This window comes from Nannospalax galili, unplaced genomic scaffold (genome assembly GCF_000622305.1).
Source record: "Nannospalax galili isolate Female #2095 unplaced genomic scaffold, S.galili_v1.0 scaffold451, whole genome shotgun sequence".
Classification (NCBI taxonomy): Eukaryota; Metazoa; Chordata; class Mammalia; order Rodentia; family Spalacidae; genus Nannospalax; species Nannospalax galili.
In genome coordinates, this window is record NW_008331662.1 from 2,061,645 (window position 1) to 2,089,001 (window position 27,357).

At 41.8% G+C, this 27,357-nt stretch overlaps 1 protein-coding gene across 2 annotated transcripts in view; it reads right to left on the reverse strand.

Moving 5' to 3' along the window:
- Positions 1 to 969: 969 nt before the first annotated feature.
- Positions 970 to 27,357, reverse strand: part of Tgfbr3 (transforming growth factor beta receptor 3) — a 209,413-nt gene continuing 183,025 nt past the window's right edge. The window contains exons 15-17 of one of the 2 annotated variants that reach the window (XM_008826825.3): positions 19,847 to 19,888; positions 17,130 to 17,237; positions 970 to 4,318 (exon numbers count right to left, since the gene is read on the reverse strand). In XM_008826825.3, the coding sequence (XP_008825047.1) occupies positions 4,200 to 4,318; positions 17,130 to 17,237; positions 19,847 to 19,888 (269 nt within the window). In that variant the 3' untranslated portion in view covers positions 970 to 4,199. The remainder of the gene's footprint in view (positions 4,319 to 17,129; positions 17,238 to 19,846; positions 19,889 to 27,357) is intronic. The other variant, XM_008826826.3, reaches the window with a different exon arrangement.

A 27,357-nucleotide genomic window follows, 5' to 3' on the forward strand; every position in this document is an offset into this window, starting at 1 on the left:
TTTACTTGTAAAACTCACTGGGCTCAGTAGCGAGGTTTTTTGTTTTTTAAAACCTTATGTTGTATTTGGTTGTGAATTTTACTTTTCTTAATGGTTTAATACTGTACTTTCAGCTTCTGTTCATTCTTTTCTTTTTTTTTTTGTCTTTTTGAGACAGGGTCTCCCTGTAGCCTCAGCTGTCCTGGAACTCACTATGTAGACCAGGCTGACCTCGAACTCACAGGGATCCACCTGCCTCTTGTTGTATTTGGTTGTGAATTTTACTTTTCTTAATGGTTTAATACTGTACTTTCAGCTTCTGTTCATTCTTTTCTTTTTTTTTTTGTCTTTTTGAGACAGGGTCTCCCTGTAGCCTCAGCTGTCCTGGAACTCACTATGTAGACCAGAGGCTGACCTAACTCACAGGGATCCACCTGCCTCTGCCTCCCAAGTGCTGGGATTAAAGGCGTGTGCCACCACGCCTGGCTTGTTCATTTTTTTTTAAATTACATTTTATTATTTGTTTATTTTATGTATGTGTGGGGACAAGTATGTGAAGGCCAGAGGACAGCTTGCAGGAGTTGGTTCTCTCCTTCCACCATGTCAGCTCTGGGGGTTGAGCACAGTCATCGGGCTTGGCAATAAGCACCTTTACCCACTGAACCATCTTGCCAGCCCTGCTGTTCTTGAATTAGTTTGGGTAAATCATGTCTTTCCACAACGTCCTCTGTGTCTTACTAAGTTTTTGTTTTTGTTTCCCTGTTCCCCATCCACCCTTTTTCATCTGCCTAGTGAGACTGATACTAGGACAGAAGACCCAGGAATGACCTGGGCACAGCCCTTCCACCCCCAAAATTCCCATCTACTCTCTGAGGGTCTCACCTCCTTTCCCTTTGTCCTCTGCTTCCTTACTAGCACCTCTGCATCAGGCATAATCAAGATTGTATCAGCCCAAGGGAAGGATTTAATGATGACCAAATAAGACACAAATTAATAATTGATACATATATATCTTTTTATTATGCACAGATAAGGGACTTAAAACTGTGGTTATCAAAACTATACATCTAAGCATGTTCACAAAGACGCCGACTCACTGCACAGAAGAAAGGTTACAGCAGGGGTGTTCAAACTGGCCACAGGATTTTCAGGGAACTCTTTTACCCTCATAGATGATGAAAAAACAGTAATAAAATCAGGCTCATTCAGGAAAAACCAGAAAAGTATTGTGTTTGCAAACTGATAATAGTCCTTTTTTTAGAAAAACATCTGTCAGTTTCATGAACAACCCCCAAGATAAAACGAACAGGGGAAAAAAAGTTGCAAACACGACTCACCCAACAAAATGCGCTCTGTTAACACAACCACCAGTACAGTCATCATTCAAAACCATGAGGTAGTTACAGAACAAAAAGACGGGCACGCGCCTGCGCACCCCATACACATTCAGTCATGCCCGCCAAGAATACACACAGGAAATGGATTTACAATCTCATTACCAGACAAGGAAAAGACCATTTTGTGTTTAGAAAAAAAAAAAAAAATGCTGCAGGAATCAGCTTGGGCAGAAGACAAATCTGACTTTTGAAAATGCAGTGTTAACAGCTGGCGGACACCACAATGGTGCAAAGCTCTGGGATGTTATGCAGATAGTCTGCCTTGGACTTTAGAATATTCTAGCACAGCTTCAATATTAACAAACAAGACAAAATGGCCTCTGCAGTTCACGGGTGTCACCTGCAGAGACACCTCAAGATTTTGCAGAGACAACTGGGCTCAACTAGGAAATGACAGTTTAAGGGAACTTGCAGAACATGCTAGAAAGTAGAGTTTGCACTTTGTATTAAATCCATAAAGGATGAAGAAGCGATCAGAATGCTGTTAATAGTGGGCTAGGGAGGAAACAACTATTTTTAATGTTAATTTTTTTAGAAATATTTCAGAAATAGTTAACGACATTCATTCTCCAAGATGGGATCAGGTTTCTTGAGTTGAGTAATACTCTGACAAGGAGACCCAAAGAAATAAAAGGTGATTTTTTTTCTCTCTTTTTAAAAAATCTTTGATTTGCATCTCATAAATTTGTAAATTAATTTAAGATTATTTATAAAATCATTGGCAATGTAGCATCTCTCTCAAAAATATACATTTAAATATATCACAAAACTTTTTTAACCCTGTCCATCTAAGAAATGAATCTTTTAATACTTTCTCATAGCTAATTTTATCAAGATGGAAAAGGGTTTGGTTTTTTTTTTTTTTTTTAAAGAACTGATCAGAAGAATTCACAGTAACTGAAATTAAACATTTCATATGGAGTAAGTTAAAATTTATCTAAAACATTTAAATATATCTTTATACAAAATTTTTGTAGTAAAATATAGCTATAAGTGATTTAAAGACTCTAGTCTTCTTTGAAGACATCTTTAAACATTTTTTATACATAGAATATGCTAAAATACATTCTGCTGAAGGTTAGGCAAAGCGCATTATTTTCAAACACAGGTAGCGTAATCTAGGTCCTCACAATGATACCTTTATGTTAAAAATCAATTAACTAGAGACAAATATTTCTCTAGTCCCACATCTGCATTTCATACATGGTAATCTGAAGTATTTTCAACATATCAGCCCAGATCTCTCAGCCCTGAAGGTATCTGCTTTGGTTTAAATGATCCCAATTGAATAAATGATGTATTACCTATCAAGAATAGCTGTCTACATCTACCTCATCTGTCAGACTTTTACTCAGTGACCAATAATGACTATCTCTACTTGCTATATTTTGAATTGCTACATTTCTACTGAAGCTTCCATTCAGAGAGGAACAGGTGCAAGTGCCTTTAAGGATAGTGAGATTTGCTTATGAGTATTTTGGGATAGGCTCTAGCTTGTTTTTCTTAGGGAATCTTTAGTTGTTTGGGGGGGAATTCTAGAAGTGATAATGCTCAATTTGCAGCAAAGCTATCTTCCACAAAAATGATTCTGCATGCAGATTCCCCTCGGGGCTCCGTTTTAACATAGAGGTATCACTGCACTAGATATATCTGCAGAGTGGCTTCATATTATTCTGTTTAGTGACATTCACCTGACATGCTTTTGAGTTTAAGATCCATTACAGTTATTGCCCTTCTCCTTATCTCTGCCCTGTCTGGGCAGAATTTGTGACACTGTTTCAGATAAGCTACTGGAATCAGAGTCTCCATCTATGAGAGTTTGGTTTTTATAAAAGGGCTTATTAGAAAGGTTGGTGTTTTTTGAGTGGAAACATTCACTTCTATCACAAATAATTTAAGAATAAGTTCCAACTTTGGAAGCATAAAATAGTTTTTAAAAGGGAAATGAGTCTCTAATGTACCAGATGACATTACAGACTTGTGCTTATATACCCATACACACATCACCTTGCAAGGTCCCCTGCTTACCATTGAACCCCTTCCTCCCAATTTAGAGGTTAATTTATGAGGACAAAAATGTCAGAAATAGGCACAAATCCACTGTTACACACTTTGGCCACTTTCAATTTCAATTGGCCTATAAGAAATATAGTTTGCCTTAAGACATTTTATAGCTGGTGTGTGTGTGCCTGGAGAGAAACAGGAAGCTGACAAGGGAATCAGCATTAGTTTGGCCCAAGAAAGGAATGTTGCTTTGACAAGTGACAGGGTGCAGTCCCCCAGGGCAGCACCCAGCAAGCCACACACGGAACCCCACATGGTGTGGCAGGTCAGAAGTAGACATCCAGAGAGAGCTGAGTAGATGTGAAGGGGCCTTAAAAAGCCCCAAACAACTGCTTTTTACACCTTGGTTGATCTAGAAGAGAACTTTGGCCACATCCACTGGATCTATTCTCTGGTTATCAACCATTTACCATCTCCTTGACTCTGGGTAAAACTAAGGAACCCAAATGATGGATGTTCTCACTGGACAAAGCAGCATTTACAAACAACTGGCATATGTTTCACATTGAAAACCCCCAGCCAGTGAGAGGCTGGTGGAGAGGGCCAGCAGCTTAGCTTCTGCATGTGAATCCTAGTGTGTTATAGATGCCCAGGGGTCATGTTTATATTGGCTGTAGTGAGGGGTGAATACAACAGGTGATCTTTATGCTCACATTCACTCTCTCTTTACAGGGGAACCCAAATCAAGCCTTCCGAGTCTGGGCATGCAGCGCTGGCATTCGGCCCTGCCCTTGGCAGTGGTGTGGTGGCTGGTTTTGGCTAGGCTGTGCTGCTGCTGGAGCAGGGCGTGCTCTGTGTGCTGCCGATGCTGTGGGCCGCACTGCTGTTTTCCGAGGCTGGTGGTGAAGTGGGGACTTGCTGTCTCCGGGCTGTCTCCCCTGCAGTTAATATAGACATGTTACACACGTGAATTGTGGAAAGAACTTGGCCGCTTCCTTCTCCATTTTACCAGAAGCTTTTCTCAACTACAGACAGAAGTGACTAGCCCAGGTCTTGGATGGTGAGAAGACTTTATACTGTAAGTTTTTACAGTTTGCTCTTGTTTTGTAAGCCAAAAAGAAGGTTTTTTATCTGGCTAGTAGGCAGATATAGTACCTAAGGCCTCTCTGATGGCTGATGACAACCTGCATTCCAGGGCTTACAAATCCTCGGAAATATCACCAACATCTAGCAGGGATGTCCAACCTTTTGACACTGTGAAAAAAAGTTCTCATTCAAGAACCATACAACTGAGTTACAAAAAATAATCACATAATGTTTTAAGTTTACAATTTTGTATCCTCTCACCTTAATACTAGGGATGGAACCCAGGACTTTGCACATCCTAAGCCTGCATATATACTCCTGAGCTATTCACAACCCCCGAGGGCTTGTGCTTAGAATGCCTTGTTTAAAACTGGGCTAGTGAAGTCAGAAACGGCTTTGTATGCCCAGCACACAACCTTCCTGAGAAATGGTGGTTGGGAGGGGGCTGCTGTGGGAAAACTCTTTGGGGAAGGGGCTTAAGCTGTTTGCACATGGGGCCTGTAGTGGTTGCCAGCAAACACCCGCTTTTAATGCCAAGGCTCGCTGTTGAGTGCGATGTGAGTATCTCCTAACACATTAAGCATCTCCACTTTTCATTACACACCCCACTGCATTTCAGCTAAACCCACTCCTGGTGCCAAATGTGCAACGCTGTGGAGAGGGAGGAAAGCTTGGGCCACACATATGGTTTGCATTTAACCATGCAAGAGGCCTTACAGTTAGTCTTCTCTACAGTAAACCAGGACTCAAGAAGAAAAAAACAAAAAGACTCTAGGTAGGGGAAGTGATGGGAGCTCTCCAGTGAAAAATGGCATTTTCTTTGAAGACTCAGAGCACAAACTTCATAAACTTCTTATAAACAGTCCCCGCACCCTCCAATGTGGGAAGCCCCAGAGGGCCAGGTTTGTTTATGAGTTAAGCCTCTTCTTTCCTGTCATGCTGAAATACACATCTATCAGCGGGCGATAAGCAGCCTCGCCTTCTGTTTGTAAAGCCAAACACACCAGCAAAGGCTCTGCCCTCTGAGCAAGCCCAGAAACTGAAAGTTATACTGCTATTCCCTTCCTGGGGCCCCTCAAAAAATCTCTGCCAGAAGTGCAGATCTGCACAAAGCAGATGTGGCTCATGGCCCCAGGTCCGGTTTCAGTTTTCCCTGACACTGTTTTTATGAACCAGAGCCCCATAGCTTTTGCATCCTCCTCAGAGTGCTTGAGGGTAAGGGGTGCATTTGGTCCTCCTGTTTCCTCTAATTATCTTTTCTTCTGGGACTGGAGGGATGGAGAGGGGAAGGGATCAGTATTCCCAAGGAGCAGGGAGACAGCATTTTTGTACTCTTTGCTAGAAATCTCTATTTTGGTCCTTCTTCGGATTTGCCTCTTACTCTTCAAGCATGTGTATAATTTAGGATGCAAAGCCTCAAGGGCTGTAACTTTTCACCAAAAATTTATTTTCCCCAAAGTGATAAATTATTTCTAGAAAAGAATTCAATCGTTTTCTTCTTTCCTTCCCTCCCACCTCTTCCCACCCCTTCATCCTTTCCTTTTCAGTGCTGGGGATTGAACCTGGGCCTTGTACATGATAGACAAGTGATGTAAGTAAGCTACATCCTCAGCCCACTATTTTGATGTGTGGACACACACACACACACACACACACACACACGCTACAACTCACATAATAATTCATATTTAGCTGGATCCTCATGTTACCGAAGAGAAGGACTAATGCGGCCATACGTAAACCACATTTTATTTATTCAGCTATAACCCCAACCCTGGAACCACATTTTAAGAATCTCCTCTTCCAATTTAAATAAGGACACATTAGACAATCCGGAGATTTGTCTGCCTGGCCGTTGGGCTCTGCTGGCCTTGTGTGCTCAGCCTTGCAGCCACTGAAGCAGGATGGCTTTGCTTCTCCAGCAATGGCACACATGTCTGTCTCCTCCAGAACATGATGCTTGCTTGATTATTCACATTCAGGAAAAATGTCAGTACCATGCCCTGCCCAGGATATCTGCTTTCCGGTGGAGGTTTGCCAAATAGAATTTGTTGCTGTGTCTGTTTATTTTAATCAGTGCCCATTAAAAAGAGATCTTGTAATTTGTAGAGTCTTGGAAACACAAAAGTGCTGCTCAAAGTAAAGCCCCAGAGAGAGAGAGAGAGAGAGCAAGAGCCTAGACTCAGGATTTCAGGCTCTTTCCCCAGTGGGTGAGTCCCATTAGTCTGATAGTCAATGAGCTGTTGTATCAAGAAGAAGCTGTTAGAGAATCTGCTTGCAAATACTGAGAGCCCGCCACAGATCCTGGAGCAACGTGGCTAGCTAGACTAACTGAATCTGTGAGCTCTGGGTTCAAGTGAGAGGCCCTGACTCAAGGTATAAGGCAGTGGGCAAGCCAGAAAGACACCTGACATCAACCTCTGACTTCCACATACATTTGCATGCATGTGTATGTGCATCCCCCCATATATGCACTCCTCACAAGCAAACACATAAACATGTACATAATACACATACACACTCAAGGAAAAAAGACAAAACCCTGTCCACAGACTCTACCTTCTGCCTCTGTGGCCATTTTTACATGTAAAAACCAAAGATTTCTCAATATAACCAAACTGAAAAAGTTTATCTTCAGACAAATTAGGACTGGGCCCCTCTTTATCAGATGTGCTACTATAGAAAAGTTCATGAAGAAGGACGTTTAGAGCACCAGTGCTTCTGCTTGCAAAGCCAAGTGTCCTATTTCTGGAGTGGGGTCTTTGGCTTTCTGTTCCCCATCACAGGGACACTGGCTTTGTAGAGCATCAACTTCCTCTAAAATATCCCTTGGGTACTCTAGACAATACAACCAGGCATCCCCTGGAGATAGGCTGAGAGGACCTCATGGCTAAATAGAACAGGTCCAGTTAAATAGAGGCTCGGGGAAGCCTTGTGACGCACAGCAAACTTAGCCGTCAGAGGCAGTGCATTCAGTCTTTGTGCTGCTAAAATCTCACATGGAGGAAAAGAGATCTGGGGAGGAGGAAGAGTAAGCAGGAGAGGGGTGTGGAAGGTGAATAGCAGGGATGACTGCACCTATCTCACTACCAGCCATGGTTGAGCCTAGGTGATGTCAGATCTTTTTTACTTTAAAAATTTTTTATTATTTTTATTAATTATTTTATGTGTATGCATGTATTGCCTGCATGTAGGTAAGTGCACCCATGTCGTGCAATGCCCTCGGAGGTCAGAAGAGGCTGTCGGATCCCCTGGGACTGGAGTTAAGGACAGTTCTTAGCTGCCATGTGGGTGCTGGGATTCAAACCCAGGTTTTCTACAAAAACAACCAGAGTTCTTAACCCCTGAGCCATCTCTCCAGCCCCCATCAGATCTTTTAAGACAAAAACATATCTTAAAGAAGAATCTCCTTTCTTTAGTGTAACATAGTATTGTCCAGATATGATTCTTTTTTTCAGTAAATAATAAATTCTACTTTAACGATAAATATCCGTCACAACAATATTAAATTGTTCAAGACTAGATTGAGAACTGAATTATTATAGATGTTGAATTTTGAGCCCAGTGGCTCAAATAGGGGCTTTATTTTAGGAGTGGCTTTAAAGGAATCTGTTATATTAATGGGAACTTCCTTAACAATGAATTCAGCAAATGTTTCTTTCCTAAGCATTTAATTACCATGGGCATTTAAGATAAAAATTCAGAGTTCATCAACATTATTTGACTTAAAAAGAGCTATCGTAAGAATAGATCTTTTGTTTGTTTGAGACAAGGTCTCCCTTTGTAGCCCCAGCTGGCCTGGAATTTAACTATGAAGACCAGGCTGGCCTCAATCTCAGAGATCACCTGCCTCCGCCTCCCGAGTTCTAGGATTAAAGGCGTGTGCTATCAGCCTAGCAGATTAAAAACAATTTTAGATTGAATTTTGGGATTTTTTTTCATGCAGTATAATTTGAGGGTATTCTGATACCCTCCTGTACCCACACCTTCCCTTATTGCGCCCTACCCAATTTAATGTACTCTGCTATATAGAGTGAGTCTGACTTGTGTCCCCAAATGTCCTTCAGTGTGGATCCTTCCACTGGAATATGGTTAACCTACCAAAAGTCCCATTCTTGAAAGAGACTGTCTCTTCCCCCATCCAGCAGTCATTGGTTCCAAATGACTTATTGCTATACCCATAGATTAATGCATCTCTCAGTTCTCACCAGAGAAGTTTCCTTATGCAGCAGATGGTGATTAACCAAGAAACCCACCACTGGCCAATGTGCAGAGAACAAGAGGGTGCAGAGTGCTAATCCCTAAATAGGACACCTGTATCAAACTTCTGCCTCCCCAGGCTCAGGGATCTATGCAGAGGGAGCAGAAAGATTGCAAGAGCCAGAGGTGGTGGATGATCACAAAGACACAGTTTTCCAGACAGCTAGGCAGTTACTACTCACATGAACTCACAGCAATGGTGACAGTATGCACAAGTCCTATATAACCCCAAATCGGACAAAATCCTAGCATAGACATGGGAAAGTGGGTAAGAAACCCCAAACTAACCTAAGGAACTTTTGGCAACAGACCTGATTTTTGCTACTTCTTGGTAGTCTACTTTACCATTAAATTCTTTAAAAAAAATTATGTCTGTCTATATGCATGTACATATGAGTGCTTGTGGAGGCCAGAGGGGATATTAGATCCCATGTAAATGAAGTTACAGATAGTTGTGAGCCATATGATAGGGTGCTAGGAACCAAATTCTGGCCCTTTGCTAGGGCAAAGTGCTTAGGGCTTAAGCACTAAGCTACTTCCCCAGTCCCCACAAGTGGATTCTTATCTATAAGTCTTTTGCCATGTAGGGTCCTAGAAGACACTGAGAGACATGACTAGCACAGAAATATCGCCAATAGAAGGGTGTAAAAGAAAGGTGTGAGGAATCTGGGTCATTTAGCCCAAAGGAGAGAGTTTGCAACTAGTGCCCATAAGGACTATTACAGAGAGCATCAGTCAACTCCTCTTTTATCTCTCTAGATGGTAAGGATGGAGACAGGTGAGACAGAAAAAGAACTTGTAAGCTGTGAGGGTTTGTCAGTAATAGAGGGAATGTGCGTAATCTTTCTTGGGATATATTTAAACACAAGATTGAAAACCATATGCCTAGAGATGATTTTGATTTAATATTCTTTAATATTGGAAAGAAAAAGATTTTCCTCTAGGCCCACCTGGTGGTTGTAGTTACACACCAGTTGGTGTTGGTTTCTTGATATATGGACTGTGCCTAGTTGACAGGCTTGCTCCTTCAAGGAGGGCATGCTAGGCTACCTTCAGTTTATTATTTTGTTGTTTTTACAAGAATTATTTTTGTGTATATTGAGTGTTTTGCCTGCATGTATGTAAGCGCACCAAATGTGTGCAGTGCCTGTGGAGGCCAGAAGAGGGCATTAAATCCTCTGGAATTGGAGTTCTAGACAGTTGTTTGCTGCAATGTGGGTGCTGGGAACTGAACCCTGGTCCTCTGCAAGAGCAGCCAGTGCTCTTAACTGTTGAGCCATCTCTCCAGTCCCTACCTTTGGTTTAGAGAAGGCTTCAGTCACTTTTCGTTTCCAGAACTTGTTTCTTCTCATTCTCTAAATTAGATCTTGTTTTTACAGGCAAAACTCTCCAGATGGGTTGGGTTAGGTGTTGCCATTAGTTCTGGTGAAAAGAAATACTATTTTCTGACCCTGCGTCTTACTTCCTGTCCATATTAGTGGATTGTGGCCAACCTGCTACTACCTCCAGTTTGGTTTTCTGTATCTTCATTAACTTGACTTTGTGACTCTTAAATAGAATATACTGACTCCAAGAATAAAAAGAGGAAGGGAGAGAAAGAGGGACAGAGAAGATTGGTGGAGGAACAAAGCCATCCTCCAGAGCTTCAATCTCCTGGGTGTGGCAAGTACAGGTGTACATCACCTTGTCTAGTTTATGCATGTGTTAGGCAAAGTACCAATGGAGCTACATCCCCAGCCCCCACCTGTATCTTTACAAGCCCTAGGTATAATCTACTGTCAGAAATTAGACTTGAAGCTCTATTCAGCTGCCAGTCTTGTCATCTGAGTCAGGTGTATGAATCATACCTCCCCTTGGTAAATGCAGCGAAGACTATGACTTTACACGTCTCTTAGTTGTGAGATGCTTAAGAAATGCATATGAAAAGCTTCTAGAGCTCCCTAACTATAAAAGTGTCAGATATTTAAGGCTGCTCAAATGTGTAAGCAGAAAATCTGAGTGGAAGGAACACTGTTTCACAAAGGAAAAGAAAATACAGCAGCTTTGAAGTGGGGCTGCCCATTCCAGTCCTATCCCACCTATCCAGATCCATTCAACAATCTTCTATTGCATACACCAAGTGTCCTCAGAGCAGAAGCCAAGCCCATGCCCCAAAAGAGCTTTAATTGGGAGCATCTCTACAGGTGTCAATGTTTTCACAGGTGTGAAGTTTCACTGAAATCCACCTTATAAAGGGAGAGCACAAAGCTAAGGTCTGAGGAAGACGGGAGCAAGAAAGCTGGGTGCGTCCCAGGGCTGGACAGACGGAGCTGGGACAGATGCGAACCAGGTGTTGTAAATTCCACAAGAGCAAGGGCTCTGTTAGTATTTTGCTACCAGAGCTTGGAACAACATTTACTAATAGCTAAAAAAGTCACTGAATGAGTAAAAGAATATAGACCAGTGAAAAAGCCAAATAGAACATGGGATACGTTAAACAGAGAGGAAATATATGTATAATTCAGTAAGTTCATAAGAAAAAGGAAGATGAAAGCACAGGAGTTTATAATTCAGAATATGAAGAACAAAAATAGACTCTAAATGTAGAAAGCCCAGTACTCAGGTCTATTTTCTCCTATGCAAAAGGGAAGCAGATCAGTCATTCCCAAGGACTCCCTTTAAAAAACAGGTTAAAAATACAACCCAAGGACTCCCTTTAAAAACAGATTAAAAATACAAGAAAAGCCACCAAGGGCAAGATTTAGCAAAGAGTCATATAAAGATAGTGCTTTATAGGCACACAGAGGCTTGTATTCTTTCCTAAAGTCTCACCAGAATGTTAGGAAATGGGTTTTTAAGGCAGAAATCCAGAAATCGGGTAACCGAAGTGAAGACAACAGCTATAAGAGCTGGAAGCTGGTGAGGAACTGGTTGAATTGTGACTGACTCAGGAGCTGAACCCAGAAGCCAGTAGTGGGAAAGCAATTCCAGTTGATGTCAGAGAGGCCTCAAAAGCCCAGGAAATAGAGGCATCAGGCATCTCTGGAAGAGGGTGCTTAGAGGGCTGTACTTAGTGGAGTTGACTGAGCCTCTATGCAAGAAGCAGTAAGGTTCCTCCAGGTGTCCTCCTTCCTCCCCTGGGCTGGGACCTGCCCTTCCTCATCCAGAAGGAAGATGAGACATGTACTCTCTGAAGAGAGTGGGGATACTGGGGAATCACAAACACCAGGCATAGCTGGGCAAGAGAACCTCGCTCAAGGGGGGGGGGGCACCGAGTGAACATGTACATACCGCTCTGCTCTGCTCACTGCAGCACGCAGCCTCACATCTAGGGCCCACATGTTTGTCTCCTCTAGAGCATGACATACGATTATCCACACTCGGGAAAAGTGTCAGTACTGTGCCCTGCCCAGGAAGTTTGAGTATTTGTTTTCCAGTGTCTGTTTGCCAAATGTGTTGCTGTGTCGGCCTATTCTATTCAGTACCCATTATAAAAGATGGTCTCACACCAGCCAGACCTGTACCTTGCAGGTGGGAAACAGGAAGGCCTGATTTATGGAAAACCTGATGAGCTAAGAGGGAAAACCCAAGGAGGCGACACCAGGATTCATCAATAAAAGATCTCCCTCAGCTTACCCTGTGCAAGTTCACAAGTTCAGAACTTTCCCATTCCTAATGAACCTGTATTATTTTCAGATTGATAAGATAATGCAGCCACAAGGCAAGAACTTTAAAAAATAAAACAAGGAAGTTCATAAAAAAATTCTTAGAATTAAAAATGTTCAAGGTTAAACAAAATAGGTAAATGGAAGATAAAGATGAGGGAAACGCCCAGAGGATGAAGAAAGTTAAAAACAAAACAGAAAAGGGAAAATTTGAGGACTAAGAGGTTCATATTTCAAATAAAATATAGAGTGAGAATACAGAAAATAGGGGTGGAGAGGAAGGAGGGAGGAGCCCCAGCATGAGCACCAGATGTGAGGACAGATGCCTGTAATCCTAGCACTTGGGTGTATGAGACAAGATGATTGCAAGTTTGAGGACAGTTTGGGCCTCACAGTAGGTTCAAGGCCAGCTTAGGCTGCATGAAAGACCCCCATCTCAACTCCCTCCAAAAAAAAAAAAAAATTAAGAGTGGAAGAGGCAAGGAAGGAGGGAGGATCTTAGCACTGAAGGAACATAAATTTCTAGACCAAAAGCCCAATTCTTAGCATGATGTATGAAAATATACCTAAATCAAGGGATATTGTCATAAAATTTTGGGAAGGGAAAGACAGATCATATATACACAGAACTGGGAATCTAAAAGCCCTCAAACCTTTCAGCATCAATCTTCAGAGATAGAAGCCAGTGAGAGGTGCTTTCAGGATCCTGGAGGGAGTGGATTTATAATCTTAACAGTTGGTACCATGCTCACCTGTCTGCCAAGTGCTTCTCTAAAATGAGGGTATTTTCACACTTACAACATAATGAAAACATTTACTGCCTAAACTAAGGATGAGGAAGACTTAGGATATACACATGAGACATCTGCAACTCAGAAGTGAAGGGAACCTCCAGTGGGGTGTTAAAAGAGAAGACGCAGCAGGATGCTGGTTCAGGCTGGAATAAGTTAGATAGCTTTAGCTATCTTTTGCTGAAACTTGTTACATTTTTAATTGTGTGCACCCATGCATGTGCTTGCTCATACATGTGTACACATGAGTGCAGGTGCCTAGGGTGTTGAAGCCAATGGAGCTGGAGTTACAGGTGGTTATGAGCTACCTGACATGGATGTTGGGAACTGAATTTGGGTTCTCTGGAAGAGCAGCAAGCACTCTTAACCTCAGAGCCATTTCTTCAGGCCTCCAACTACTTTCTTGGAGAAGAAAATGGATGAGATGCCTGTGTATATTGAGATCAAGACAGATGACAAAGAGTGGACATGAATTAATGATGTCTAGATAACTAAACAAATGGGAGAGGGGATAGAGATGGGCAGTAAGACTAAATCCTTGGGAAAACTAACAGACACGCAGAAGGAACAATAAAAAATATTACACTGCATGGATAGTGTGATTGGCATGTAATGGGTCACAGTCACAGAGATGGGGAATGTGGATCTAACCAAGATTTCAGTATAGTTCTAACAGTAGGGGGGGTGGGGGAAAGGGGAATAGATGCACTATTGGGACTGGGCATTGGGATGAAACAGAAGTGAATCGTTTTCCACAGGAGGATGTTGACAGAAAAGAGCCCCAACCAACATTAAGCAGCAGCAATATACTCAGAGATATAAATTAATATGCAAAAAATCAGCTAAGAGCAAAAACATTCTAGGGAATATGAAAAATGAGTGAGGCAGTGAAGGTTCTGATTTTTTTCATAAGTCTTGCAGAACTATTTCAGACTTTAAACTGTATGCATGTATTATTTTGATAAGGCTAAAATGATTTTCTAAAAAGCAACTGGTAAGAGCTTTTCTCTAGAAAACATAACTGTGCATTTGACTTTGGGGACATTTGTGAGCTAGAGGTTAGGGACCCCAGACCAGCAAGGCTCCCCAGGAGCATGAGTCTATGCCTCTAGTTTAGAACAATGTCTGCCCTCAACTACCCCCCAGCTCTGCACAAAGAAGACAGAGTTTTAGAAATGTGGCTATCCAAACAGGATTAATGGAACCTTAAGGGGGTATCCCCCTGTGTGCACAGTTGTTACATGGCAGAGTGGAAACTCTACCTTTTTAGACCAACAATTGTTCCAGGTATATAAGTAAATAGTCAAAGTTCAAATCTGCAATTTGGTTTGTGTTATGAGTTCGGACAGAATGAAATACAGAGGGAAGTCATCCAAATGAAGGGGTTGTTTTTTGACACAGAGGCAGATGCCCACCTCTGTTCACTGGCCACTGATTCTGACCTTCCTTGTTCATCTAAACTTGCTACAGGCAAGTTCAGAAATGGAGTTCTGGTTAAGAAACTCCCATTTGGTCCTACACTGAGTCTTCGTGTTTGTTTGGCACTAAGATTACTTATGCACTGTGTATAAAATGAACTGGAGGCCATAGCTTTGACTAAAAAGTAATTTTGGAAAGGTATCATACACGATGCCAACACAGCTTAAGCCTAAAGAACAGTGTCTTTAAACCTTTTAGCCTCTGACGGGCATAAATTATTTATTGGAAGGGTTTCTGGTTTTCCTTTATTCTATCTGCAAACTTTATTTTGGCATTAACATATACTTTAAACTTTCCTCTGATGGCTCTAGTTTGGAGGAATTGGGGTCAGAAATAAGAACCTCCAAGTTCAGTGAGGAACAATACATATACAACTAAGTTTTACCTTCTATCAGATTTGATGCTTGGCTGTGGATAACTCTAGAATCACCTGGGGGATCTCAGTGATCCCCTCGTGGGTACCACTTGGTAGTCCTATATTCTGCCTGCACCAAGATTGATCATGTGTGTTTCAGGGTTAGCTCTAAGACCAAGGTCAGTCAGTGACTGAACAGGCACATGGAAAACGTGTGTGGGTGACCAGTCCACATAAAATACTCTGGACTCCAATCTTCTTGGAGTACTTTCAAGTTCATTCCCAGAAGACAATGTAGGCCATCAAAAACCCTAGAACCTCTTCCATGCAGGAGGCTGGAAAACCTTGCAAAGATTTATTAATTTGAATCTAAACATATCAGTGTTCCTGTGATAATCTTATTTACTCCAAAATGTTGCTTTGCAAAAAGCTGTCCCTTCTGGTTCCTTTTATGAACAGTTCACATGATTCACAGACATATAATACTCAGAATCATTCTATTTAAGGGTTTTGTTTTCTCTGACATGAAACACATTTCACTCAAAGGTTGCTGACTGGGAACAGCAGTTTGAGGACCCAAAGCCCCACTATTAAACTCTCCTAAGCCATTGCCAAGAGGTTGGCTTTGGATTGGTAGGGGCACAAAAGGGCTGTTCCTCCATTCCCCATAATTTAAAATACCTTAGTCAAGGGATATAGTATTCAAAGTGGAAATTCTAGTGGAAAGAGTATGAAATTTCAACTAACAGAAGATCTCTGTCACATGTTTTATTCTTAACACTTTGATATTTTGTCTAGCAACAAAGAGAATTAAGATATGATGTGAGGGGACTGAGGAGATGGCTCAAGGGATAAATCACCTGCAGTGCAAACAGGAAGACCAGAGTTCGGATATCCATAACCAACATAAAAGCTGAGTGGAGTTGGTGGCCAACTGTGACCATCACATTAAGGAGACAGAGACAGGGTCTGGGGCAAGGTGGCTAACTGGACTCAGCAAAATTGGTGCTCAGAGTTCAGTGAAGGGACCCTGCCTTAATAAAGTGGAGTGACTGAGGAGACATCCAAAGCCAACACGTGTGCATGCACACCCTCTCACACAAGTGCCTATACACATGTAAACATGAATACCCATAGGCACACACATCACACAAATTCAAAAATAATTTTCTATAAATGATATGATGAATGCCAGAGCTCCTTTCAGTGCTCCTCCTCCCTTCAAATCAGTCATCCTTCCAGCTGGACTGGTTGAAATGAATGGCCCAAGGTGAGGAAAAAGATTGTAGCATTCAGTGGTTCCACGAAGGATGAATAAAGTTCAAGTTTGCCCAAGTTCACAGCATAAAATACAAGTATCCCAAAACAAATGAGACTCCAGACATGCCTCAAAGTGCATGCCATCCCTTCTGACATTTGTGAGGAAAACTAGGAGTGACGATGTGGGCTCCCTCCCCGCTGAGCTGGAGACTGACTGGCCTTGCGAAGTCTGTTCTGGCTTCTGAACAGGCTCCTATCTTAACTCTGGGCCTGGTAGAAGAGGAGTTGGGGGAACAGCAGAGTTTGGGGAGTTGGGAGTGTATAGCTTTAAAAGTGCTCTGTTTCACTTTTTATTTCTTTCCATCCATTAAAAATACATTTTGATTGTTTAAACAATCATAGAAATACAGGAAAGACATGGCATGGGTTAAAAGCTGAGAAACTGGTTTAAGTCATTGATGAGGGAATGCAGTGGGCAGGGTTCTGTCCCATGGCAGGGGCGGGGGTAATGCTGGCTTCCTTCCTCACCTCCTGTATACTTATCAGTTTGTTCCGAAGTCGTCTGCTTCAGAAGAATGGTTCCTAGTTCCTAGCTCCAGCCTGTCCGTATTAACTTTCTTTAAAGTTTAACAACAGACTGGCTTTTTCAGAAGCTGAAAGTCACCAACATAACAGAAACAGGATACACATCCCTTTCCAACCATTGCTTAAACCAAATTACATTTTTACAAAACCTATTTATGCCACACACATAAACACAAAAATAGTGGGAATAAGTGTTCTTTTTCTGTTAGTACTATTCCACCCACCCACCCAGTGAATATTTTTATCGTGAAGCAGGTGCCCAAAATGCTGAGTCAACAGCCACACTAACCTGTGTGTGAATAGATGTACCACAAGGCCCCCGTCAGGAGTGCTCCAATCACAAAAGCTGCAAACGCAATGCCCATCACGGTTAGAGTGTCCAGACCATGGAAAATCGCTATAAAAGAGGAAAACCAATGCACACTCTAAGTTAGTCGACCTCAAACATTGCAATTTTATACTTGCTTTATAAGCTGAGCACTGACCAATAAAATCTGAGACTGTAATAAGGTTTACAATAAAAAACCCTATATTTTGTTACTTGCAAATTTTTTAACAAAGGAAAATATGGAAGTTAGTTTCTAAATCGTCTAAGTTTGTAATTTACTCTGAGCAAAGTCATTTTTAAAAATTAGATTTGTAAATTTTTGTATTTGTAATATATTTATTATAAATTGTAAATTTTTGTATTTGTAATATATTTATTATAAATTGTAATTGTAGCTGGGCGTGGTGGCACAAACCTTTAATCCCAGCACTAGGAAGGCAGAGGCAGGCAGATCTCTGTGAGACTGAAGCCAGTCTGGTCTATATAGCAAGTTCCAGGCCAGCTCGGGCTACAGGGAGATTGTCTCAACCACCTCCGCCCCACACACCAAATAAAATAAATTGTAACTGTAAAAATCTGTAAATTTAAATCTTTGGCCCCCATTTTTCCTGACTTGAAAATTCACAGGATAAGATGCCTCAAAAGATAGTAAAGTTCCATTATCAATATCAGAGTCGTTGCATTTTATTCATTGAACACCCGGAACAAGAAGACTCATTGCACATAAAACATAACCTTAGAGCACTCTGAAATATTTTTGTGAACACTTAACAGCATGAAAGATGAAAGGAAGAAAGAAGCAAGAGGAAAAAACTGTTCCTGTGGATCAGAACATTTCACTGATTTCATATTAAACCCTCAATCTTAGCACTTAAGGATTGCATCATTTTAAACGACCTGCTCTTTCTATGAAGGAACAAAATTACTTCTCAGTGGGTTGGGATGTCAGTTTTATGGTCCGCAAAACATATAAATAGAACTAATTGTTCCTCTACTTGGCAAAGATTTTTATATTTGAAATTAATTCCAGGCCACAGAAATGGGATATTTCCTTTTATTGAAAAAAACTATCTTCTTTGGTAAAATAATTTAAAGGTCTCTCTTCAAATAAATTATATATATATATGGCTGAAGAGATCAAATCCCAGTACCCACATGGCAGCTAACAACTATCTGTTAACTCCAGTTCCAGGGGATCTGACACCCCCTTCTGTCCTCTGTGGGCACTGCATGATATGGGTGCACTTACACATATGCAGGCATAACACTCATACACATGAAAATAAAATATAAAAAAAATATAAATCAAAGGTACACAATCTGTTATTTAGATCCAATTTCTATTTCCCACTCTGGTCAGAAGTAACTCCAGCTGATTGCTATATAAATTAAATTTCCTTTGCTTTTTAACTCACTTCAATGCAAAAGATTCATTTATAGACAAATGTGAGCCTTGAGCAGCCCCAGCTCTTCAAAGGACTTGGGGGAGTATGCTCTGACACAGTTTAGGAGGACACAAGCTCCCACCTTTAGCTGTGTGCCCTCTGGTATGTTCATTTATATTCTGGAAAATGAAATGATGTTACCCACCCAAGGCAGGAGGCACACAAAATGAGCCTACACGAGTGTAACGGAGGAAGGTCCCCCAGAAAGTGCAAGAACTGGGAAACACCTGATGGAGGGTAGGATGACAACCCAGTCCACCAACCCACATAACTGAATCTAGTCCATTGGACTGCTAGTAAAACATGATGTACCTTTTTATGCCTACAGATGCAAAGATAGAATGACAAGTTTTTCATGAAAAACCTAATTCCAGGGTTGGAGATGTCATGTATGAAAATCAGACTAGTAAGAAAGAATGTGTTGGCGTGGGTCTCTATGACTGAGTTCATGGCCCCACTGTTCCATAACCTTGTGGAAATAATTCACTTAGGGTTTCAAAGGGGCTGTGTATAAAAGTACTGCAACAATGACTATTAGATACACGTCTTGGAGGTCATTGCTGGAGACTGCTCCTGGGAGCCCCAGGGAAGAAAACAATGTAGATTCTCACAAGGACATTTCATCTTGAAGAACCCTGGGTGGGCGGCTAGAAGCCAAGCTGGAGTCCTACTCATAATAACCATGGCAACTCACTGAACTATTTCTCATTAACGTGCTAAGTAATGACACTGGCCTACATAATTTCCAGCTCATCATTCTGCAGCAAGGGTGCTGTACTCGACCTGTCATTTCTCCCTCCGCCCCTTGGCCTAGAGACTGTCTTGAACATATGGGACTGCGTTTCCTCAGCACTATTTCTTTGAGTGGGTAAATACTGTTGGCAGAACTTAAGGCAAACCACTCAGCCAGCTGGATGATAGAGTCCGGAGCACAACAGATACAAGAATGCAAATAATAATTAAGTATAAAGTGAAGTTATTGCCTTCTCATTCATGCCACATATGCCAGGGGGTCCTCAAACTAAGATTTTAATATGGCAAAAGTGGAGGTAACAAAAAAAAAAGGAGGGCGAAGGGAGGGCAGAGGAAAATGATAAAATATGAGAGGAAAGGGAAGAGGGATGAGGCCAGAGTTCTTATCAAAACTCCAAAGTTTGGCAAGTCTTCCCTAACCAACTCATTCTTACAAAAGCCCTGGGGGCTTTGTTTGGAAATAATTGCATAAAGACTTACGTGGAGGAACTGGATTCGATTCCTTAGTGTTTGGATTGTTTTCTGGAACAAAAGCACAAATCACACATTCCATGTGAGCACAGGGTCACCACAATCTCAACAGAAGTGGACATTTTTCTAGCTGTTAATACTTGCTTTGTTTCTAACGAATATGGACGTATGTCTGTGTGTGGGGGGAGGTGCCCTTGGAGGCCAAAAGAAGGCATTGGATCCCCTGAAGCTAGGGTAACAGGTGGTTGTGAGTCATTGGACTTGGGTGCTAGGAACCCAATTCGAAGGCAGGCACTTAAGAAATTTGAGTCTGAGAGTTCATGTGTGTATACATTTATATTTACTTACAGAAGGATTCGGAGCCCTGAGACCATGCTTCTCCAACATATTCACAGTACTGTTCCACTTTTTAAGAATTCTTTTAAGAACTTACAAATTGTATACATTCACCCTTTTCTCCTTAACCTGTGGTTCCGGTCTTCACCCATCTGTGGTACCAGCATTCCACCACTATGCTCCCCTAAATACTTCCTCCGTCTCCACAACTGTCCCCAAAGAGAATTTTCCAGAACTCCTTAAAGCAACAGTTTCCGCTCTGCCCTTTCCCAGGGCCTTCACGGATGCTGGCGGCTCCTCCTACTTCAAGGTCTCTGCACCTTGCGCACCTTGCTGTTTCATGTCATCACACTTTGCAAGCCATCCCCGGACTGGCTCCCCTAGACCTGCCCTGATGGCATTCTTACAGCTCATCCTTCCTGGCTCTCTCCAGCAGGGCTGGCCTCTCCCCACACTGCCCATTCCGTTTTTCTGTTACACTTGTACCATATGTCATATCCCAACATGCTGGGGAGGCAGAGGAGAGAGGTTTCTGATGGTTTTCCTTTTCCGTCCTAAGTGGAAGCCTCATTCATCTGCATTAGCTCGAAGGCTCGCACTAGCATAGAATCAGCCTTTCAGGAATGCTTGGTGAAGGATGATTCAAATGTTGACATCTTCTTTCAAAATGGAGGAAACAAGAAGTGGAACCATTAAAATACTTGTCTGCCTCTCTATTTCTACAATGCTTCATGCTCATAAAGTGCCACGAGGCCAAGATTTCAATTTGTGGCTCACCCCAGTCCTATGGGGCAGGCAGAAAAAGAATTTGTAATCGTTATTGTACAAATGACCAGCCTGAGACTCTGCTACCCTGTGACCCACTCCAGGTCACAGCTGGAGATCATCAGGGCAAGGGCTGAACCACAATTCCACACTCCTGCCTCACAGGCTGTAAGACCAGGGATGTGTCCTGTCCTTAGCTCTGATTCAGTGACTGCTTGTGCATAGTGCTTGCTATCCCACAGTGGGAACAGCAGGAAACCAGGGCAAGGACACTGTGGCCTGTGAGCTAAGACGGGAAATGTTATTTTGAAATAATTTCTTTTTTAAAAAATCAAAAAAATACTGCATGATGTGAAAATGACATGAGATTCAAGTTCACTCCATAAATGCAGTTTTATATGATTCCGCTCTTTACATATTATCGATGGTTACCCTCCCACAACAATACTAGACTGGAACAGTCAAGTCAGGGGCTGTATGTCCCAAACTGAAAGTATTATCTACCTGCTCTTTCTAGGAAAAGGGTGTGGAGGCCTGGCTCATAGTCCACCCTTTTTAGAGATTAAAGGTGATGTGTGTTTAGTGTCTCTTTTTCGGCTCTAGTTTCATTCACTAAAGAAGGAAATCCTTTGTCTTTGAATCCATAATCAAGCACACAGGAACTTGTGGAACTTTGACCAAAATAAATAGCATGATATTTGGTCTTTATAAAAATAAATAACTGGGGCTGGAGAGATGGCTCAGCGGTTAAGAGCACTGACTGCTCTTACAGAGGACCCGGGTTCAATTCCCAGCACCCACATGGTGGCTATGAACTATCCTTAACTCCAGTTCCAGGGGAATCCAAAGCCCTCTTCTGACCTCCACGGCATTGCATGACATGGGTGCACTCATATACATGCAGGCAATACACTCAAATACATAAAAATAAAGAACTATGAAGTATAGAAGGAGACAGCATTGTAAGTTTTGGGGGTTAACCATCTCAACTAGACTGATGGCCGTCCCCGCAGCTTGGTCCAGTTCTAGGGAAGGAATCTACTGGCTACATCAGCCAGTACAATTATACGGCCCCCTAAAGGTTAGCATTATCATGGCCCTGGGATGAGGATGTATGCCATTATCCTTCAATAAAATCACTAAGAAAATTTAAATGATTTTTTTAAGATGACCTAATTTAGAAGCACCAGGCATGGTGGCATAGGCCTATATAATCCCAGCACTCAGAAGATGGAAGCAGGAGGATCATGAGTTTGAGGCTGGCTTGAGTATATGACTATAGGCCAGCCCGAGCTATAGTGAGAACCTATCTGTGATGGTTAGCTTTGTTTGCCTACTTGCCACAACCTGGAATCATCTGGAAAGAAGGTTTCCCTAAGGGATTAGCTACATTAGATTAGCAGGTGAACATGTTTGTGATGTTGCGGGAGCTTGTTGTAATTCATTAAATTAATTGAGGAGGGAAGACCCAACCTAGTGTGGGTGGCACCATTCCCTAGGCAGGGGGTCATAACCTACACAAGAATGAGAGACAAAGCCGAGCACATATGCATTCTTTTCTCACTGTTCTTTTTAAAATTAATTTTTCTTTTATGTGTATGAGTGTAATCCCTGCATGTATGTAAGTGCACTTGTGTCTGCCTGCGGAGATCAGAAGAGGGTGTCAGATCACCTGGAACTGGAGCTATGGACAGACAGCAGTTACCTACCATGTGGGTAATAGAATTTGAACCCGGGTCTTCTGTAAGAGCAGCCAGTGCTCTTAACCACTGAGCCATATCTCTGGCCCCCTGTGTCTACTCTTGACTGTGGATGTGGTATGACTAGATGTTTGAAGTTCCTGCCTTGACTTTCCCCACATTCCCCCAATGATAGACTATAACCTAGAGTTGTAAGACAAATAAACCTTTCCTTGTCTATACTGCTTTGATTGTCAGAGTATTTTATCACAGCAACAGAAGTGAAAGTAGAACACTATCTCAAAAGAAAAAAGAAAGAAAAGGAGAAAGAAAAAGGATCTAATTCAGTATGCTGAACACACAGTCTCATTTTCTGGCAGGGGATGTAGCTCAGTTGGTATAGGGCTTGCCTAAAATGTACTTTCCTGGGCCTTTGGTCCTATTAACTTATTGGCCACAACAGCAATAGTGACACCTAACATTTGTACATTTGTCTAGTATTTTACGACAGAAAACCCCTTTGCTTATCTCATTTTAAACTCCCAAGAACTCTCTATGAAGTGGGAGTATCTAACCACAAATTCACCTCCTTTCAAGAAGTAATAGTTTAATTCACTGAACTAAGTGCAAAGGCATTTGAAGGTCTCAGTGGTGTGCATCATGCAAGAAGCTCTCACACGCACATACACTTCTGGGAAGAGTTCCATCTAGTCTACCGCCTGTGGTTAAACTTTGTCACTCAGAATCCCCAAGTGGTTTAAAAAGAATGATTCTCCCCCAAGGAGACCTCACATGTAAAAATTTAGGTTTTATGACACAGCTTGTGTGATGGATGGCATTGTTTAAAAATTCTTAATGGACTTGTGAGCTAATCCTTGCCCCTCCCCCAGGGCCTTCTCAGAGCGCTAAACAAAAACAATTGCTGCTCATTTCTCCTGTGTGAAACTCCTTTATGACTGTGTACAGACAACACACACACTGCAGAGCTGAGGTTCAAGGGTTTATCCTCTAACTTTTTTGTTCCCCAATGCCCCATAACCTCTGAGTATAACCAAAATAGCTATGCCTCTTCCAGAACCCTGTAATTGGCTGGCCAGCTGAAAGGGAAAGAGCAGCCGTAACAATATTTACTTTGGGTTTAGGGAACAGACTGTCAGAAAGGAACCCTAGATACTGCTGTAAAGAGATTTTAACAATATATTTCTTTGCAGAGAGAATACACTATAATCAACATTCTGGATCAAATCTTTTCATATACTCTGAACAAATTTAGGTCTACCTCCAGAACCAAAATTCCCCTCCTCAGATGGTTGGACATGGTTTTCATAAACGAGATATTTCTGGGGTTATGCATGAGTAACTGACCACAGCATTTGATCTCCAGTTTTCAATTCCATTCTTCTAAACATTGCAGGCCTGAGCAGGCCCACAAAGAAACAAAGCAACAAAGTATCTAACTGGTACCAGCACACACATCTGCTGGCATTTGGCAAGGGGGCGGGTGGGAAGGGATGCAAGAGGCTGTGTGCCAGCCCCATTCTAGACAGTGTTCAGTAACCTCCCTTCACTGCTTCTGAACCGCTTCTCTGGGTTATTTCATTATTTATGGCATGCCTTGTAATGTGACCTGTTCCTTTATCTGCACCCTGCCACTAACCAAAGGTTGTCACCTGGGGGTGACTTTTGGAAACTCAGAGATGTCTAGAGACATATTGGGTTGTCACAACCTGGTTGCAATGGGGGGTGGTGGTGGTGGCTACTGGCATCTAGTGGGTAGAGATAAACATTCTGCAATGTTCCAAATAGTCTACCACAGCAAAGCTATCCAGTGCCTGTGATGATGCTACTCAGGGTGAGAAACACTGTGTTGTAAAGACAGGAAAATTTTGTCAACTATATGCCCACCATGTGGTAGGAACTCAGTAAATATGTTTTAGAATAAATGACAAAAATATCATTATATATCCTATTATTGGGTACTTTCCCAGCAGTTCAAGCTTTACACTGCTTTCAGATCAGTATTCCTAAGTGATCTAAGCACTGAGCTTGCTCAAGGTCTTGATAACTTCTCAGTCTTCAGCGGTACCTCTTGGATTATTTATGGATGAAGTTGAGTGTTTGGGTTTCCTTCTACACAGTCAAATGGGTGATGGGATTCTTTGAAACTGGATGGTAGATTTGTGTGAGGGCTTATTCAATTTTTGCACATATTTTAAATCTTGCAAAATAAATCTTTACCTTTTCAACAGGTAAAGCTGATGTCCCCATCAATCATATCCCTCCCCTCCTTGACTGGAGAGTGAGTGCCTTGCTCTGTCTGCTAAGCATTTCTCCCTTGTCCCCAATGTTTTCCTTTATCTTTACCTTAACTAAAAGACAAAAACTGGCTGGTTTGTTTTCAAAGTATTTTTGGTTGTGGAAAAGCCAAATGTGTTCCAAAAAGTTACACCTCTCTTGGATTAACTTCCAACTGACATTCAGGGCTTTCCTTTCCAACACCCCCTTTCTCCCATAAAAGAACCCTCATTTGGCTGAAAAAGAGGAAATTAACATTTACTGAGTGTCCATGTGGTAGAAATATGGAGACAATCCAGTCTCAAACATTTAACATTGCTAAGAATTAAATGCCGTCTATAAATCATGGCCAAGCTGGGAAGGTATTTGTTGCTTTTCTGTCTGCACTTCTTTGAGCACATGTACTCGGTTTCAGAGAAATGATGGCTCCTCCTCCTCCTCATCATTTTGCAAAATCATCACCAACGTAGTGTAACCATTTTTGTTATGTAAACCCAACTGCTCCCAAGTGCTATAAAGCAAAGCCACAGCATCCAAAGCAAACGGAACTGGCACGCCTCTTCCAAAGCATTTCAGAACCAATGGCAGGATGGCTCCACCTCAACTATTTTAATTGTTTTGCCATAAACCATAATATGCATAAACTGTTTGTGTTCTCTGCTTTTCTGTGTGCTTGAGTTATAACCCAAAGTCACAGAACATCTACGTTTACACTTTTAAACAGTTTACACATATCCTAACATTTTAACCTTTTAGAACGATGTGCTTTTTTTTTTTCCTAAACATTTTCATCTTCCTTTCAGCTCATGTTCATTAGAATACTCGAGTGCTACCTTGATACCAAATGGGACATGGGGTGAAGAGGGGGAAGGGGAGGAGGGAATGGAAGTGAGGGGATAGCTGTTTATGGTATTGGAGGTTTTTATTAAAAATTAGAATGGACCTCCATCTAGGAGAAGGCATAAGCCTTGCACAGGCTATGAAATCAAAGAACTAGATTTGAATTCTGGATCTGATATTAACAGGTGTGTAGCCTTGGCTATGTTATTAAAGTTCTTTCTCTACAGAACTGCCATGGGGATTAAATTCAATAATCCTTGTAAGCATTCAGCACGGAGCCTTCTGTAAAGATAATGCTTCATAAATGTCGGATCCTTGTGGCCATTTCTATCACCTGCCTGCTAGGCATCATCATCTATTGTGAAAGTTTAAGTAGCTAAAGGATGTTAACGCAGTGTTGGCTCCCAAAGGACTTAGTGCACAAAACTTAGGGCACAGTTACAATGATACACTCAAGAATGTTCCACTAAAAATGGTGGCCCATGGGAAGAACCCAGAATTATTTATGTAGTCTTGAGGGCCGCTCTCCCTGCCCACAGAGGAAAAATCACCTCCTGAAAGATGTCCATGCTGTGGGCACTGGTGGTCACCACTCTCTGCCTGGCTTTCTGCCTGTGTCTGCTATCCTAGAAAAACCAACAGCAAACAGGTGAAATGAACCAAATGGGCAGGGGGAACTCCTACTGTAGGAGGGCCAAAAGTCACCTATGGGGTGAAAGGGCGAGGAGGCTGCTGGGAAATCTTACCAAAGTTCATCCCTGACCTACTCCCAGAAAGAGTATCAGTTATTATTCAATTGGTATTAGGCAAATGGTCACATGTCTTTCCCTGATCGTATTCCAATGCCCCATGAGTCTGAAAGAAACCAGGCTTCACTAGTCTGCATGGAGGAGAAATGGTTTCAGAGCCAAAGAAAATACGCAGAAAAGGTGAGAGGAGTCATTACAGAGCTGAAACTGCCAGAAAAACCGACCCATTCAGAGCAAAAGGACAAGGTGAATTTACATACAACCACTGGGAAGCTGGCACAGGGCTTAACCCCCAGGACTTGTTTAACAAACTTGAGCAATAAACTGATCCCCCAGATGCTTCGCCACTGAAATCTAGTCTCAATTAGTGAATCTCATGAAATGGCTTTGATATTTGGTTAAAAAAAAATAAAACTTTCCTCTTGAACTGTTATGTAAAGAAAACACTGAACTTTCAGTAAAATTACTCTAAGTTTAAATAAAAGTAATTACCTAATTTACAAGAGAAATTGCTTAGAAAAATAGCACGAGGCTTAACAGAATGGGAGAATTGCTGGAAGTTATACTGCTGTAATATTAATGGCTAATTATTGTCTGGCATGGGAAAAAGCAAACCATTGAGTTCAATTACCAGCAGAATAACATCTCTCCAAATAGGTAAGAGTAACAGATGGAGCATGGGGTAGCAGCTGCCATTGTTAAACTACTTTCATAGCACAAAACACATCCAGCTGTTGCCCAACTATGATTTCTTTGCAACACAATTAATATATTCTTATTTATTTTCCCAATTTCTAAACCCAATGAAAAGGAATCAGCATTTGGGCAACTTGGTTAAAGAAAGAGTCCTTGTTCT